The sequence below is a fragment of the Tinamus guttatus genome, unplaced genomic scaffold, assembly GCF_059628265.1.
Source record: "Tinamus guttatus ecotype Peru unplaced genomic scaffold, ASM5962826v1 Tinamus_guttatus_pri_ptg000074l, whole genome shotgun sequence".
Taxonomy (NCBI): Eukaryota; Metazoa; Chordata; class Aves; order Tinamiformes; family Tinamidae; genus Tinamus; species Tinamus guttatus.
In genome coordinates, this window is record NW_028288608.1 from 91,489 (window position 1) to 105,906 (window position 14,418).

The 14,418-nt window shown below is 63.7% G+C and overlaps 2 protein-coding genes across 2 annotated transcripts; both read right to left on the reverse strand.

The window, feature by feature from the left end:
• On the reverse strand, nucleotides 1-4,956 carry MLKL (mixed lineage kinase domain like pseudokinase). The gene is made up of 10 exons (XM_010210990.2): nucleotides 4,497-4,956; nucleotides 4,212-4,319; nucleotides 3,620-3,794; nucleotides 3,258-3,355; nucleotides 2,545-2,677; nucleotides 2,292-2,376; nucleotides 1,949-2,100; nucleotides 1,725-1,774; nucleotides 1,182-1,322; nucleotides 1-53 (listed from the first exon to the last, which is right to left on the reverse strand). The coding sequence occupies exons 1-10, from the start codon at nucleotides 4,951-4,953 to the stop codon at nucleotides 1-3; spliced, it is 1,452 nt and encodes a 483-aa protein (XP_010209292.2). The 5' UTR covers nucleotides 4,954-4,956.
• A 2,011-nt stretch (nucleotides 4,957-6,967) lies between these two features.
• FA2H (fatty acid 2-hydroxylase) lies at nucleotides 6,968-14,418 on the reverse strand. The gene is made up of 7 exons (XM_088519811.1): nucleotides 14,155-14,418; nucleotides 10,809-10,898; nucleotides 9,968-10,110; nucleotides 9,782-9,888; nucleotides 8,777-8,949; nucleotides 7,967-8,219; nucleotides 6,968-7,056 (listed from the first exon to the last, which is right to left on the reverse strand). Exons 1-7 carry the CDS (start codon nucleotides 14,416-14,418, stop codon nucleotides 6,977-6,979), a joined length of 1,110 nt encoding a protein of 369 aa, XP_088375937.1. The 3' UTR covers nucleotides 6,968-6,976.

The window sequence follows — 14,418 nt, forward strand, 5'->3', positions numbered from 1 at the left end:
TCAGCCTCCTTGGTTCCTGCTTCTCCGGAGCTCGGTCAGTGAGTCCACGATCTCTGCAGAGCACAGGAGCGAGTGAGCCCAGCCAGGGCAGCCCCCGCCCGCCCACAGGCCCACTCCCGCCCGCCGTGTTGCATGAGGGCTCCCTCCACCACTGCTTTTCCACCATGTGAACAAGATCCATTATTTAGCGGAAGCACCAAAGGCAGGGGCATCGCTGCCTCGGCAGAGCCGCTCCTGCAATGGCAATTGATGGCTCCAAGCCCAGGCAGGAAATGTTCCTGCCCCGGGTTGTTGCTGCTCTAGCTTATGGGAGCTGCAGCGTAACCCACGCCCAACGCGTGTTTGACAGGCAGCTCCCCTTGCGCAGTGCCTAATGAACAGCGTCGTGATTATTTTTATGGCACCAAGAAATGTTGGCAGGCTTTTGTTACTAGGGCACTCCTTAGCTTAGGACAAGGGAGGTAATTTAGGGCTGACAAGGAGTGATGGCTCAAAGGTAAACCCGGACACCTTCAGAAAGAAGGCAGAGAGGGGCAAATTACCGACCAAAGCAACTAATTGATAAATGGGGTGGATTTGCCATCCCTTGAAAGCTCTCAGCAATGACAGGACGTCCCTTTAAAAGGAGCCTGTTGAGGGAATTCTTGGATCTGACCTTTGGTGTTAGTGGGAGCACAGGATCAGAAGTCAGCGTTTTCTTCCTGGATTAAAATCTAAATTATATTTTGCAACAATTTTTGCTGTGGCTCAAGTTGGAGGGCCTGTGTCTCCTGCCAAGCGTTCTGCCCCTGGGAAACCAGGGCCGGGTTCCTCCCTAAATCCTGCTGCGGGGGTGAGCAGTGAAGGCTTTGAGCCGCTTCACCTGCTGTCATCGGTGTCCTGTGCCGCAGGGCTGCGTCGGCTTAGGAAGTCTGTTAGCCAGGGAGGGCTGGGTTGCTGCTAGCTCTGAGCAAGCAAGGGAAGGGCATCCTTGGAAATAACTGTGCAAAATGTCTGCATGAAAACAGAGGCAGTAGGGCCCAGTGTTTAGGCCAGCCCTACGACATACCTGCTGTCACCCAACAGGTCAATAATGAAGCACCCATGGATCCCTTTAGCGAGAGAGCAGACATCCAGGGCAGCCCAGCAATGTGGTGGGGTGGGAGCAGGAGCAGGGAGCTGAGCCCGGCAGGAACACTCACGCTCTGCAGAAGGGCGCTGCGGCGGCTCGAAGGCCCGGCACTGGTCAATGATTTTCCTCAGCTCTTCAGGACAGTCTTCCCCAACGGGCTCCCGGTAATGGTGCTGGCAGATTTTCTCCCTGATCTCTTGGGGAGTGCAGCCTAGACCGACACACAGGCAAACAGGGATGGTAGCGCAGCGCTGGGCAGGGGCGGGCACGCTGAGAGCCTGCAAGGAGCCCCTCTCCGCCACGGCACCGCTGGGCAAAGAGATGCAACTAGGCCTCAGCACACGGGATCGTTGAGCAGAGACAGAACTGCTGCCGGGCAGGCGGTTTGGGCATGCGCTGGGATGCTCCACTGCGCCTGCCCTGGAGCCCCCAGATAAGCTGTGTTTAAGCGCTGTTAAGCTGCAGGTGGGCCAGGCCCAAGCGTCATGGGTGCCACCATCGGGACCCACACACCTCAGGGTGCTGTGCCCGGGGCAGAGCGGACAGGAGCTGACCCCGTCCAGTGTTCTAGCTGGGGACTTTGACATAGGGGAACCAGGTGCTTCTGCCTCACCTTCAAACGGGATTTTGGAGGTGGCAATCTCCCACAGCACGATCCCAAAGCTGAAACAAGGGGAGCAAGAGTGTGTCAGCAATGACTCTGCTGCCTTGCCCTGCCTCCTTCCTTCTCCCAGAGGGGACTGCCAGCCACGGTAGCTGCCTGAAGGATGCCTGTCTGGTGCCTCCTTCCACAGCTCGCCACCTTGCCCTGGAGAGTGCTGGCCGGGACACACATACCTATATATCTCATAGGGTCTCTTATAGGGGTAGTAGATGTCCTTCAAGTTCTCAGGGGCGACGTAAGCCACTGTAGAGACTTTGTTCCAGTTCTTCTTCTTGACTTTCCTCTTGATGGACGTCTCTGTTTCACACAATTCAAATCCTGACAGCTGATTAAGAGGATGAGAAAGTAGTGAAATAGAGCCAAATGACTGAGATGCAAGTGTCTAAGGTGAGAGGAGAGATGAACACCCCTCCAGTTGTTATTCTGGACTATGATACTTCTCTTTTGAGGTGGTGGGAGGAGACATCCACTAAAACATGCAAAACTACCCCAAGCTCCTCTGAGTGCGGTCCTTACCTTCACGCAATAATCTCCGGCCACCAGGAACTTGCTACTGTTAATGCATCCATGCAGCCTGGACTTCTTTTCCGTCTGGTGCAACCTGCAGCAGGCCAGAGGGAAGAGCAATAAGCAGGGATAACGCTCCCGTCTCCAGCTCCAGGCCAGCAAGCCCGGGGCAATGGGCACTGCCACACGGCAACCCGCTGCCCCCGTCGCCAGCAGCCACCTCGCACACGCGCGGCACCGGCGTCTCCCCGCCCGGGCTCACCGGTACAGGCCCCGCGCGGCTCCCAGGGCCATGCGCAGGCGCGTGTCCCAGCAGAGCTGCTGCGTGCTGAGCACCTGGCGCAGCGTGCCGTGCTCGCAGTACTCCATGACGATGGAGAAGCAAGGGCTCCGGCCTGTCCCAAAGAGGTGCCCGTTGCTGCTGCCGCTTGCACAGAGGCTGGCCCAGGACCGGCCACCGCAGCGGCGCCTTCGGCGGCATCCCCGCGTCTTCCGGGGCCCGTGGCAGCCACCAGCGCCCCCCAGCTCCGCTGGGTGCAGCAGAACGGGCCGCGGGCGCTTGATTTTTTGGCCCAGGAGGTGTTTCCAGCTTATGCGTGAGATCACCAGCGATGGCCCACACACGGAGTGCAAAAGAGTGAGCAACGCTCTTGGAGAAAGGCACCAATAACCAGGAAACTATTGGTGGACAGGTATGAAACAACACTCCCCTGGGCTCCGGTTTTCCTGCCATCCTGCTCTGCTCCCCCAGCTAGGCTCATATTTTCCTTTTTACACATATTTTTCCACTTCACCGCAGTGCGCGGCGGCGGTGCAGACCTGCCCTATCTCTGCAAGGCTGCAGGACACTCTGTGCTCCTGGGAGGGAAGGGGAAGCCAGTCCCTGAGCACCCCCAGTGCCACCTCTCTGGAGGGACCAGGCTGCCCCCAGAAGCAGATGGGGCAGGAAGGGCAGAAGCAGGGCTGGACCCTTACCTTGCTCCTCGATGCAGATGCCGTACATACGCAGGATGTTTGGCGACTCAAACTTCTTCAAGGTTCGAATCTCCTTCTCAAAAATGTCCCTCACCTTCCTGCAGGAGGTGGCAGCAGGATGAGGGTCCTGGAGCAGGCGTGACAGTCACGCCGCGCCAGCACCCCGTCGTGCCCAAACACCCCGTCCCGGTGACACCTCCTCTGCAGCACGTGCACTTCCCTCCCCTCCAGACTACAGCTCTGCCCTGGGAAAAGTGGCACCATCTCCCACCAGCCTCCATTGGTGGCACCCAAAGCTGTGGCGGCAGCAGCTGTCCCCCGTCCCTGACACCCTGCGCGGTGCCCTGATTTGGCCAACGCACACAGAATCGGTGGTGAGGGGCCTCTTGAAGGTTTTGATGGCGACCGGGTACTTGAGATACTCTCCCTCGTAGAGGTCGTAGCGGTCGGTGTCCTGCAGGTGCCGGCGGAAGGTGAGCTGCTCCCGCCGGATCTCGGTGATGTCCTCCCTTTTGTCCACGTCGACCTTCTTCAAGCCTGCTCCACCAAGGCAACGAGGGACGGGTTGGCAGCGCTCGGCGGAACGGGCGCGTGACAGCTCACATGGCCAGGAAGGCTGTTGCCTTATGCAGCCTCTGATCTCTGCTGGGGGAAGGTGCCCAGCCCGGAGCGCTTCCCCGGGGAGCGAGCCTGGGGCGCCGTGCATGGGGGTCACATCTCTGCCTGGCTCATGGCCCCACCACCCTCCTTCCTGACACACTTAAGGACAGAGAAACCAGTTGCAAGGATGAAATATCCGGTGGGCTCATGGCTGTGAGCCGGGAGGAAACGTTTCACTCCGTGGGCTCCCTTTTTGCAACGGCAGCGATTGAGCAAGGTGGGAGCCCAGCCGCAACCGCTGCGCTGGTGGCAAGGTGGGCGGCCCTGCGCGGCACGATGGCGGCAGCGACTTACACTCCATCGCGTGCAGCACTTTGCTGAGCTCGCTCTGCATCCAGTCCACCTGGCGCTCCACGTGCTGCCTGGGAAAAGGGAGCTCCGCCGCCGGCGGGCTTGCAGTGCCTGCGGAAAGCAAAGGGAGAAATGGGGAGCGGATCAACATGTGGGACGGTGATCCTGGCAGAGCAGCTCTGCTCAGGCCGCCCACCCTTGGGCTCCGCTCGGCCTCACTGTGAGGTGGGCGCGGAGCGGCGGCGCGGAGGGCAAGGGCACTGCCCTCCGCACAGAAGCCACACTTACTCGCCATCACTTCGTCCACGAAGGCCCTGTCATTGCTCAGGTCCTCTGCGTCCTGCCAGCGGCAGCTCTGCACCTGGAAGGCCTCCAGGAGAACCTGCTTTTGCTCGGCCTGCAGCAGGAGCGAGAGCCCCTGCGCGATGTCCCCCAGGCTCTCGTTGACACGCACGAACTCCTCGCCACTGCTGCGGGCGCACAGAAACTTCTGGATCCAGCTCGCTTGGCTGTACTTGGCCACGAGCTCGTGGGCCTGCTGCAGTGCACGCAGCAGCTTGCTCAGCAGCTCCTCCTCATGCGGGGACACGCGCGCCGCCGGCTGCGCCTGCAGCACGCGCACGGGCTCCAGCAGGGTGCGGATCCGCTCCACCAGCCGCTGGCACTGGTGCTTGCAGCACTTCACCTGCTCAAGCTGGGCGTAGATGCTCTGCGCTACGGAGAAGACCTTCTCCACCACGTCCATGATGGCGGCGGAGGCCTCTGGAGACGCGTGGGACGCCGAGCCTTAGCGTGGTGTGCAGCCTCCAGGTCCCTGGTGCCCCACATGCCTCCCACGTGCCGTGTTGGCCCTCCCTATGGCTTTGGATTTCAAAGCAAACCCTCCCGCAGGCACCTTCTCTCCCGCTCCGAGTTTACCTGGTCCCGCTCCACGCTCCTCCGTCTCCGTCACAAACTGCTGAGGAAGCGGAGGGCGCCGGGGGTTTATAGGGCGCCCTCCTGTGCGCTGCTTCCCGGGCCAGCGGAAGGGGCATTGCACAAGCCGGGCCGGCTTCTCGCACTGCCTGAGGCCACGGCCCCGCTGCCCGGAGCCACGCGGCCGTTCTAGGAAAGCCGCTGCGCTGCCGCAGGAAGGGCCACGTCGTTTTTACGGAGCGGGAGAAGGATTTGCACGTCGTCGTAAGGGCCCGGGAGGCGAGAAGGGGCTGGGCTTTGGCCGGCTCGCTGCGGGACGGCGCTTGTAGGAGGACGATTATTTCGGTGCCCACCATTATTTTGGTGCCCAAGAGCCCTCCCTTTGCTGCCCCCCTGTCCTGAGGAGGATGCAGCAGGATGCGGCCGCGCGCGGGTGCCAGCTCGGCATCCCCCATGGCCTCTCCGTGCCGGGCACCCGGCATCCCCATGCAGGGAATGCCGGGCAAAGCGGCGCAGGAGACTTGGGTGGGCGCATGGCCTCCTGTCCCCGCGTGGTCCCCAGCGTGCGCAGAGCCACGGGAAGTGAAGCAAGGGCTGCCGGGCAGGGCAGCGGCGCCTCTGCGCACGAGCCCGAGAAGCCGCAGGCGGCCGCTGCCCGGAGCGCAGGAAACCAGCGGGCGAGCGGAGCGCGCGAGCAGCAATCGACCGGAGACGGGGAACAGCGGGGCCGCGTGCGCCACCCTTGCCCAACTTCATAGACGCGAGAAAAGCCGGGAAAAGCCGCAGCGGGGGCCGTGGGTGAGCGGGACTGGCGCCTCTCCTGCCCCGGCAAGCACCAGGACCCCAAAGCCGCCTCGCGCCCCTGCGGCGCCCGGCCCCCACGCTGGCAGCCGTGCCCCATTGAAAAGGTTTGTATTTTTGGTTTTTTTTTTTTTTTTTTTTTTTCAAAATATACAGTTTATTTACAGTTGACATGTCCACAGTTTTACTTTATTCCAAACCTTTAAATATTGGCAGTAAACATTAGAAAAAAAAAAATCTCAAGATCAGCCCCTCCCCCCCCAAAAAAGGCATCTCAGGCAATTGTGTTCATTGGAGTTTGAGTTTCAAGTAGTCAAGGGCTACAAACAACATTAATGTGATAAATCTGGCATAGAGACACAGTGCACTGGTTAAGAACGAGGCAGAAACCCAGACCTGCTGCGTCCCCCGCGCCGCTGGCAGCAGCTCCCGGGAATCCCTGCGCCGGGAGCAAGGGCAGAAGTTGGTCCCCAAAGTCCAGGAGCGCTGTGGAGGGCAGGAGGGCAGCCAGGACGGGGTGCCGAGGAGCTGCCGCCCTGGTTTGGGGCTGTGCCCGCAGCGGTGGCACCGTGCCCAGGATGCTCTCCAGGATGCCCCTTGGATGGTGAGGCTTAAATCCCAAAGTCCCCAGTGCACATTCCGCAGGGAGCTGGAGGCCTTGTGCTGCGGAGGAGCTGCGGGCGAGCGGGAAGCGTCGGGCACGTCATCTCCCGGGCAGCCGCGGAGCTGCCCGCGCATCGGTGGCACCGGAGAGCAGGAGGGCAGGGGGCAGCCGGCCCCGCGGCCGGAGTGAGCGGCAGCCCCGGGGATTCATGCGGAGCGGGAGAAGCACGGCGAGCGCCGGGCCCGGAGGGAGGCCGGTGCCCCGGCTCGTGGCGCCGGTCCTGCCCGCCCCTCGTCCGCAGCGGGGCAGGCGCCAGCAGCGCCGCGCAGGCAGAAGCGTGCGAGGGAGGCCGGGACCGCGCGGGGAGGGCCGGCACGTGGACCAGGGCACCGCGCGGCCGCCGGCGAGCGTGGGAGCCCCGCGGCGCACGGCCGTGCAGCCAGGGCCGTCACTCCTCTTTCTCGAAGGTCTCCTCGGGGATGAGCGTCTGGAAGGGGTAGTCCCAGAAGCGGGTGCTGATGCCGAAGCCTGTGGGGCAGCGGAGAGAGCGCTCAGGGGGACGGAGGCGCCGCAGGACCCACTGCCCTCCCCAGGCGCAACGTGCGAAGCAGCCGCGCTGGGAGGGGAGGTCCCCGCCCGGGAATGATGATGATGATGATGATGATGATGATGATGATGATGATGATGATGATGATGATGATGATGATGATGATGATGATGTGGAGGGCAAGGCCACCCTGCGGCAGGGTGAGGAGGGCTGGGGGAAGGAGGTGGCAGCCTGGCCCTGCCCTGGGGCAAGGAGGAAGCGGGAGGAAGAGCAGAGGGAACAAGGGCTGGTGCCAGGAGGTGGCCAGGACGCGCAGCAGCCCCACACCCCATGGCTTATCTGAACGGGGCGCCTTCTCCTAGGAAACTGGGCAAAGGGCAGGTTGAGCAAGTGCGGGACTGGGGCCTCACCCTGCGCCCGCCAGCGCCGCCCGCAGCCTCCTGGCACGAGGAGGCCGCTGCGCGTGGGTGCCCCACGCCTGCCTGGCCTGAGGGCTGGGCTCTGCCGCGGCACCCGCGGCTCCATGCCCCGGCACGGCTGCAGGCCGGGCAGGCACCGTGTGTGGGTGCATGCGTGGCTCTGGAGGGAGGCTAAGGAGCCCCCGGAGCGAAACGCCACCTGTGTGCACCCCGAAAGCATCGCAGATGTGTCGTAGCTAAGGAGACGCCTGCTGCCGAGCCCCCAGTGCACGGCGAGCATTAGCACGGGCTCAGCCATGGGGCACCCTGCGCGACGCCGAGCACCTGCCCTCCTGCGGGGAGCCACTGGCAGGGAGGCGGAGGGCACCCCACGCCCGAGCTGGGCGCTCCAACCTGCCTGCCGCATCCGCTGCCCCGCAGCACCCAAGCGAGCGCAGTGCCCGCTCTGCCGCGGCGGGGCCGGCGCCCTCACCCGCTTTCTGGTGCTCGAAGTGGTGCTTCACGTGGTACGCCTTCAGCCCGTACAGGTACGTGCCCTTCTTCGGCGAGCCATAGTGGAGGTAATAGTGCATCATGTCGTAGATGACGTAGCCGCAGAGCCCGCCGACGAACACAGAGAGCCCCAGCATCTCGGGCAGCAGGGCGCGGAGGAGCCCGTAGAAGAAGCCGACGACCAGCGCCGCCGGCACGGGCGGAAACACGAGGCGCGAGCTGTCAAAGGGGGACTGCGAGGGGACAGGGACAGCGAGAAATGAGCAGGCGGGGCCCCTCCAGACCCCTGTCCCACCCTGGAGCCTGCAAAGAGCCTGCTGGGGACCCCGGCCGACCCTGGGCCAGCCCAGCATACCCCGTCCCCCGAGAGCTCCTCCTTGGCCACTCCACGCGCCAGCAGTGGCCTCTCGGAAAACCTCTTTGCTTTTTTTGTTTTTTGGAAAAAAACAAGGGCAAAGCAGCCCCCTAGAGGCCTCCCCTTCCAGATCTATCCGTGGTGGGACCAGCCCTTTGCCAGCGGCCACTCAGCGGGATGCAAGCGGCCGCAGCTCCCGGCTCATGGCTTCCATGGGGACATTTCCTGCAGTGAAGCTAGAGGGAGCCCCTCGCTTTTAGCTCATTCCATGACTCGGACTCTTGGGGACCCACGACAGGGAACTGCCATCCCCAGCATTACATAAGGGTGCCCGCTCAGGGCGGCAAGGCCACATGTCACGTCCTAGGAGCTCCAAGAGGCTCCGCCTGAGCAAAGTCCGCCGGTGCCGCGGCCGGCGTGGCGGCCGCCGCTCACCTTGTGATGCTGGCCATGCAACAAGAAATGCAGCGTGATGAGATAGTAGTTACTAGCGGGTGGATTCATGTGGAAGACAAAGCGGTGGATGAGGTACTCTACCAGGGACCACAGGAACATTCCCACGAGGAAGATGAAGGGGAAGTAGTATTTGTGCACGGGGATGGAGTACTCTACACAACGAGACATGCAGCAGTCAGCAGCCAGCAATGTGGGCGGCCCCAGCCGTGCAGCATCTCTGCACCTCGCTGCAGCCCTCCCCAGCTTTCTATTGCACTCCCCAAAGGTTATAAAACAGCAAAAACCCCTTTGCAGTAGCAGCGGTTTTCGGCGAGGCCCGGTGCCCGCCCCGGGCAGGCATGCTGGCCGCTGGCACCGCGTGGCACCTCGCCGAGAGGAGCCGATGGCTGCAAACAGGGCGCTGCAGAACAAAGGACACAGGCTGCCCCCGGGCGCCGCCGCCACCGCCGCGCTTGTTGTTCCTGGCCGAGCGGACAGTGGGAGATTCAAGGGCAGGCGCTCGGGGCAAACAAGCCCTGCTCTGTGCCGGGCCGACAGCCCCGCCAGCGGCCTCAGAGCCGGGATTGTTCCCGCGTGGCGGCCGCGCTGTGCCGTGGGTGGGAGCGCGCAGTGGCCCACGGCAGGACAGGGGACAGGAGAGAGCCCTGCTGACACTTTGGGGGCTGGCGGGGAGGGGAGACCTTTGGACACCCCAAAAAGGCTGCCGAGGGCAGCAAAGCCCTCCTCGCCTCCAGATCCCCGCAGGCAAACGTGTGCCCGCGCGCCTTCCTGGGTGGCCCAGCCTTCCCGGCGGGAGCTCAGCGCCGGCGGCCCTGGGCAGGGGGACGCGCAGGGGCAGGGAGGAGGGCAGCAGGGGCCGTGCGCGCGGGAGGCCGCGTGCCGGGCGCCGCCGCGGGGACCGGTTCCCTGCCTGCGCGTGCAGGGGCCAGGGGAGGCGGCAGGCGAGCTCCAGGCAAGCGCTGCCGGCGCCGCCGCGGCTCCTACCTGTGGTGAAGGAGGAGAAGAGGCGGGTGTTGCCCTGAGCCAGCGACGTGTAGCTGACCCAGCTGAGATAGAGCACCACGGGCGTCCACACCAGGAACACCACGTACCTAGAGCGGGGCGCGAGGTGGGCGTCAGCAGCGCCCGCCAGCCGCCTGGTCCCCACGGCGCGGCAGCGCGGCCACTCACCATGCCGTCTTGGAGAGAGCCTCCACAAAGTCCGAGTGGAAGAGGCGGATGGGCCGGTCCACGGGCTGGTGCACCCACTCGTCGTACTTCTCACCCAGGTGGCCCACCTGCCACAGCAGCGGCTTGCGCCAGTCCACCAGGTCCTGGGGAGCACAGGGTGTCAGCGGCGCCGCGCGGAGCCGGGCAGCCTGGCCGGCCGCTTGAGTGGGCACTGCCATGATGCTCTCCCCCTTGAGCTATCAAGGTCAAACAGCAACCCAGACACCCCTTGAAAGGGGCCAGGATGCCTCCCCTCGCCAAAGGGCTTTCTTGGTAGCGCACAGTGGCTGCTGCCCTTGCTGCTTGGAGCAGAACAAAATGGGGAGAGGATGCGGGATGGGAAGGAGGGTTCCGATTCCCCTGCTGCACACGGCTGCCTTCCCACAACGGAGCGCGGTGCAATCCAGGCTCATGTGCACATACACACGTGCCCACATGGGCAACCAGCTCTGCGCTGCAAGGAGAGAGGCCTGACCGGCAGTGCTGCCTCTCGAAGTCGTCGCAATCACCGAGATGCCTCTTCCACCAGCGCGCCAGAAAGCTGTTTCTCCATCCCACCCGTGCCCCGGGACAGATACCGCGCGGGCACAGGCAAGCACGGGATGCACCAGCTTCCTAGTGGCGTGGTCGCTGCTGCCCGGCTCACCAGCCACTTGCTCAACCCAGTCACCACAGAGAAAATCCCATGGGCAGGGCAGCGGGAGGAGCGACCTGGACAGCAGCTGGGCGCTGTCCCTTCTCGGGCTCCTTCGAGAGCCTGTCGGCAAATGCCAGGCTGCGCATGACCCGTCCCCAGCGTCACCTTGTCCAGATCCACCGTTTTACACCGCGGATCCATCCGGCTCGGTGCCACAGCTGCCATGTCTGCCAGCTTCTCTTCCTCCAGGAGACTCTGGAAAGACAAGGAGGAGACAGGGCTGTCAGGCTCCCATGGCTGCCATATCCCCAAACAACAGGGGGGACTCACTGCCACCGAGGCTTTTGGGGTGTTTCTTTGCAAAATCTGCCCCACAAAAGGTTAATTTAGGATGCACAGTCATTAGTGGTTTAAACTCCCAAAGAAGTTCCAATCAACCCCCAAACAGAGCTCCCCTCGCTACCCAAGTGCCAACCACAGGGCATCTCCCTGCTAGTGCCGCACGGCCCCACGGGCACCAACAGGGCACAGGAACAAGCGCCCCGTCGTGCGGCCGCGCTCCGCAGCGTCCTCCTGCGCTGCACAGGGCAAAGGAAAGGAGCTACCCCAAAAGCGTTGCCCTCAACACAGAAAGATACAAGGAGCAAACGCGGGGAGGCGAGAGCCCCCTGCGCCGTGTGCCGCCGTGTCTGTGACACCGTGCCAGCCTTGAACGCCGCGCAGCGAAACGGCAAGTGGTTTGGGGATAGCAGCACCCCGGGGCCCGCCAGCTCCCTTCCGCCTGCTGGATACGTGCGGGGAGAGCGCGCGTGGGGCCGGGCGGCGCGGCGCCCTTGAGGCAGCTGCCAAGGGCACCTGCGGCCAAGGGCGCCGGGCGCCTCTAATCGCTGCGGGGCAAGGAGGGGACGGCGCGTGCGGCGCAGCCTGGCCGCATGCACCCCGCGAGTTATCACGGGCAGATCCACGCCGGGGCTCAGCAGACACGCTCGGCCTGTGCAAAAGGCTCGAGCCCATGGACGAGATGTGGAAAAAAAACAGCGGAAGCTGCCACTTGCTCTGCCTGCGCACACCGGTGCAGAGGGTCAGGCCGAAGACGGCGGTGGCAGCCCGGGGCAGGTGAGCACGGCGGGTGCCTCGGCTCCGACGCGGGCATGCCAAGCGTGCCTTTTCCTCCAGCTTCTCTGCTCCGAGTTACCCATTAACCAAGAGCTGGGCCCAGCCCGGCCGAGCAGCCCGGCTCCGTGCTGCCTGCTCGCTTTTCCGGGTGCGGAGAGGCACCATTTTTCCAGTGGATGCTCCATGATATGCTCTGGGCCACCAAAAGGCCTCAGATGGGAAGAGCCCTGCTGTGATCCCTTCGCAGCAAATGGGCCCCAGCAGTCACACAGGAGCCGTGGATGAGGGAGGAGGACGAGCAGTGTCACCTGGACGGGGCGGACAGGACTTTAGTCCATATCTTCCTCGCGGCGCTGACGCATAGCCCAGGACTGTTTGTCAATACCAGACACTCCTTGCGGGATGGGCTCCCAAGCCATGTGTCAGTCGGAGCTGGAGCTACGTCCCCGGGTGGGTGGAAGCCCGAGGCAGCCCCGCAGCAGCGGTGCTTTCTGGCCAGGATCATGGGAGCGCTTTCCATCGTGCGCTTGCAGCATGACCCGATGCTGCGGATTTGCCCCTGACTCCCAGGCTGGATTTCCAAGGGTCCCCACCAGTATTTTCACACTTCCCACACTCCCTGCCTTTGGCCAGGCATCATCACGTGCCAAGACAGGGGAGAAACATCCCTGGAATTGCAGTCAGCTGCAGCACAGCCCATGCTGCTTTGGGAGGAAAAAAGCTCGTTCAAAACCCCAGGGGTTTCTCCCTGTCAAGGCGGGAGGGCTCGGGCTGCCGGTGGCACCGTCACCCCTACACGGGACGGTCCCGGTGACCACAGCAGCGCCGGGGAGGATGCTCAGGCATTGACGCAGCAGCCCCGTGTCCCTCCTCTCCTGCCCTTCCCGACGCAGCCCCGGCCCTGCCGGCTGCAGGCGACGGCGCTGCCAGCCCCGGCGCCAGCGAAGCACCAGCCAACCCGCACTGCAGCAAGACCCCTCGCACGCAGGGCCTTCGGAGCAGCGCGTGCTGCTTGGGAAGGGCCCACAGGCTGGGCGTTGTGCTGGGCGTAGCAGCAGTGAAAGCAGGTGGAAGGCAGCTTGGCCAATAAATATATAAATAAATGCAGACAAGTCACCCAGCCGATTGCTCCAGCACTTCCCCGAAGCGCGCAGGGCCCGGAGCACAGGTGCAGCCAAGTCGCCTCCCTGCGGAGCGGGAACTAGAGGGAGGCGAGGATGGAGGCGCCCGGGGGCCCGCAGGTTGCCCATGAGTCACAGGGATGTCATGCAGCCCCCGTGAGGCTCTGATGAAAGCCCCACCATTGCTCAAACCCCAGCAATAATTAGATGATTCCTCTCCCCTCCAGTGGGGCTGTTCAAACCCAGCTCAGATAATTATGACATCGGGCTTTGATCTCCTTAAATGCCACTTGTATGGAAATTAAGCTGGGATTTTTATATCTATATATGTATATATTTTCTTAATCTATCTAGTGAAATCAGGCTCTGTGATTCATGCATGGAGCCACCAGGGCAGCCTGGATCTACTGCCTCTACCGCCAGGCATGGGGCACCCCTGGCGCTGCCCTCGCAGCAGGGAACCCGTCGGGCCGGTACCGCTGGTACCTCCATTTGTTTGCCCGAACCCGTCGGGCTTGTTCCGCCCGTCGGAGGGACTGGCCAGCTGAGCGTCTGGAGAGCCGGTGGGTCTCCGGACTCACTGCTCGCCCTGGTGCGGCCGGCAGAAACGAGGTCACATGGTGCCCATGGCACCAAAAAAGAGGGAAAAAAAAGAGGAAAAAAGAAGAAAAATAAAGTAAAAACAAAACAGAAAACAAAAAAAATCACAAGTGCAAACAGAAAGGAGGGAGAGTAGCATGGCCGGCCGGTCAGTGCCCTGTGCTGGGACGTCCCGCAGGGGCAGAGCTGGAGGGAAGGGGGAAGGACGAGAAGGAAGCCACGGCGGCCCTTGCATCAAGGCGGCAGCGAGGAGCTTTCCCTCTGGCCGGGCGCTTTCTCTTCCGTGGGGCTGGGAAGGCTGTGGCACTGAGTCATGACAGCAGGGATGGGTGATGGTGCGGCTCGGTGCCTCTCCCCGGCGACAGGTTCACGTACGGCCCACAGTGCCCCACGGGCCTGGCCGTGCTGGGGCCTGAGGCTGGTGCAGGGCCACGCGTCCTCGTGCGGAGGCCCCCGCGCCCCCGGAGGTGCCAGCCAGCAGGAGCGGGGCCGGGCACACACACTGTGGCTCTGCAGGCACCCAGGAGCTCTGGCACCGCTGTCCTGAGCACCCACGCTGCTGCTTGGGGTGTGGATCCTGCACAGCCCCCTGCACCCCGGGCCCCGTGGATGCTGCCCCATGTCCCCCTGTGCCCTGCAGACGCCAGCGTGCGGGCGCCCGGCCCCGCAGGTACCTGCTCATCGGCGGGCTCCAGCTCGCCCACGTAGTACTGCTCGAGCCAGCGGCGCGCGTTGGCCGAGTGCCGGTGCGGTGGCCCGTCGAGCGCGGCGCTCACGTCGCTGCCGGCGCGGCGGCGCAGCAGCTGCTCCCCGCCCGGGTGCAGCCGCACGAAGGCCGACAGGTCGTAGAGGCGGCGGCGGCAGCGCACGAGGCAGGCGCCCTCCGCGCAGCGCGCCCGCACCTCGGCGCCGCTGAACGTGCGCGGCGCCGCCGCCAT

What these genes read in the sequence shown, in the direction of transcription:
- MLKL (XM_010210990.2), bottom strand. Translation starts at nt 4,953, where the DNA reads ATGGACGTGGTGGAGAAGGTCTTCTCCGTAGCGCAGAGCATCTACGCC. An exon ending in AGTGCTGCACGCGATGGAGT is followed by an intron (nt 3,795 to 4,211) that starts GTAAGTCGCTGC and finishes TTGGTGGAGCAG; the next exon opens with GCTTGAAGAAGGTCGACGTG. An exon ending in AGACCCTATGAGATATATAG is followed by an intron (nt 1,775 to 1,948) that starts GTATGTGTGTCC and finishes CCCTTGTTTCAG; the next exon opens with CTTTGGGATCGTGCTGTGGG.
- FA2H (XM_088519811.1), bottom strand. Translation starts at nt 14,418, where the DNA reads ATGGCGGCGGCGCCGCGCACGTTCAGCGGCGCCGAGGTGCGGGCGCGC. An exon ending in AAACGGTGGATCTGGACAAG is followed by an intron (nt 10,111 to 10,808) that starts GTGACGCTGGGG and finishes TGTGCTCCCCAG; the next exon opens with GACCTGGTGGACTGGCGCAA. An exon ending in GCTCTCTCCAAGACGGCATG is followed by an intron (nt 9,889 to 9,967) that starts GTGAGTGGCCGC and finishes GCCCCGCTCTAG; the next exon opens with GTACGTGGTGTTCCTGGTGT.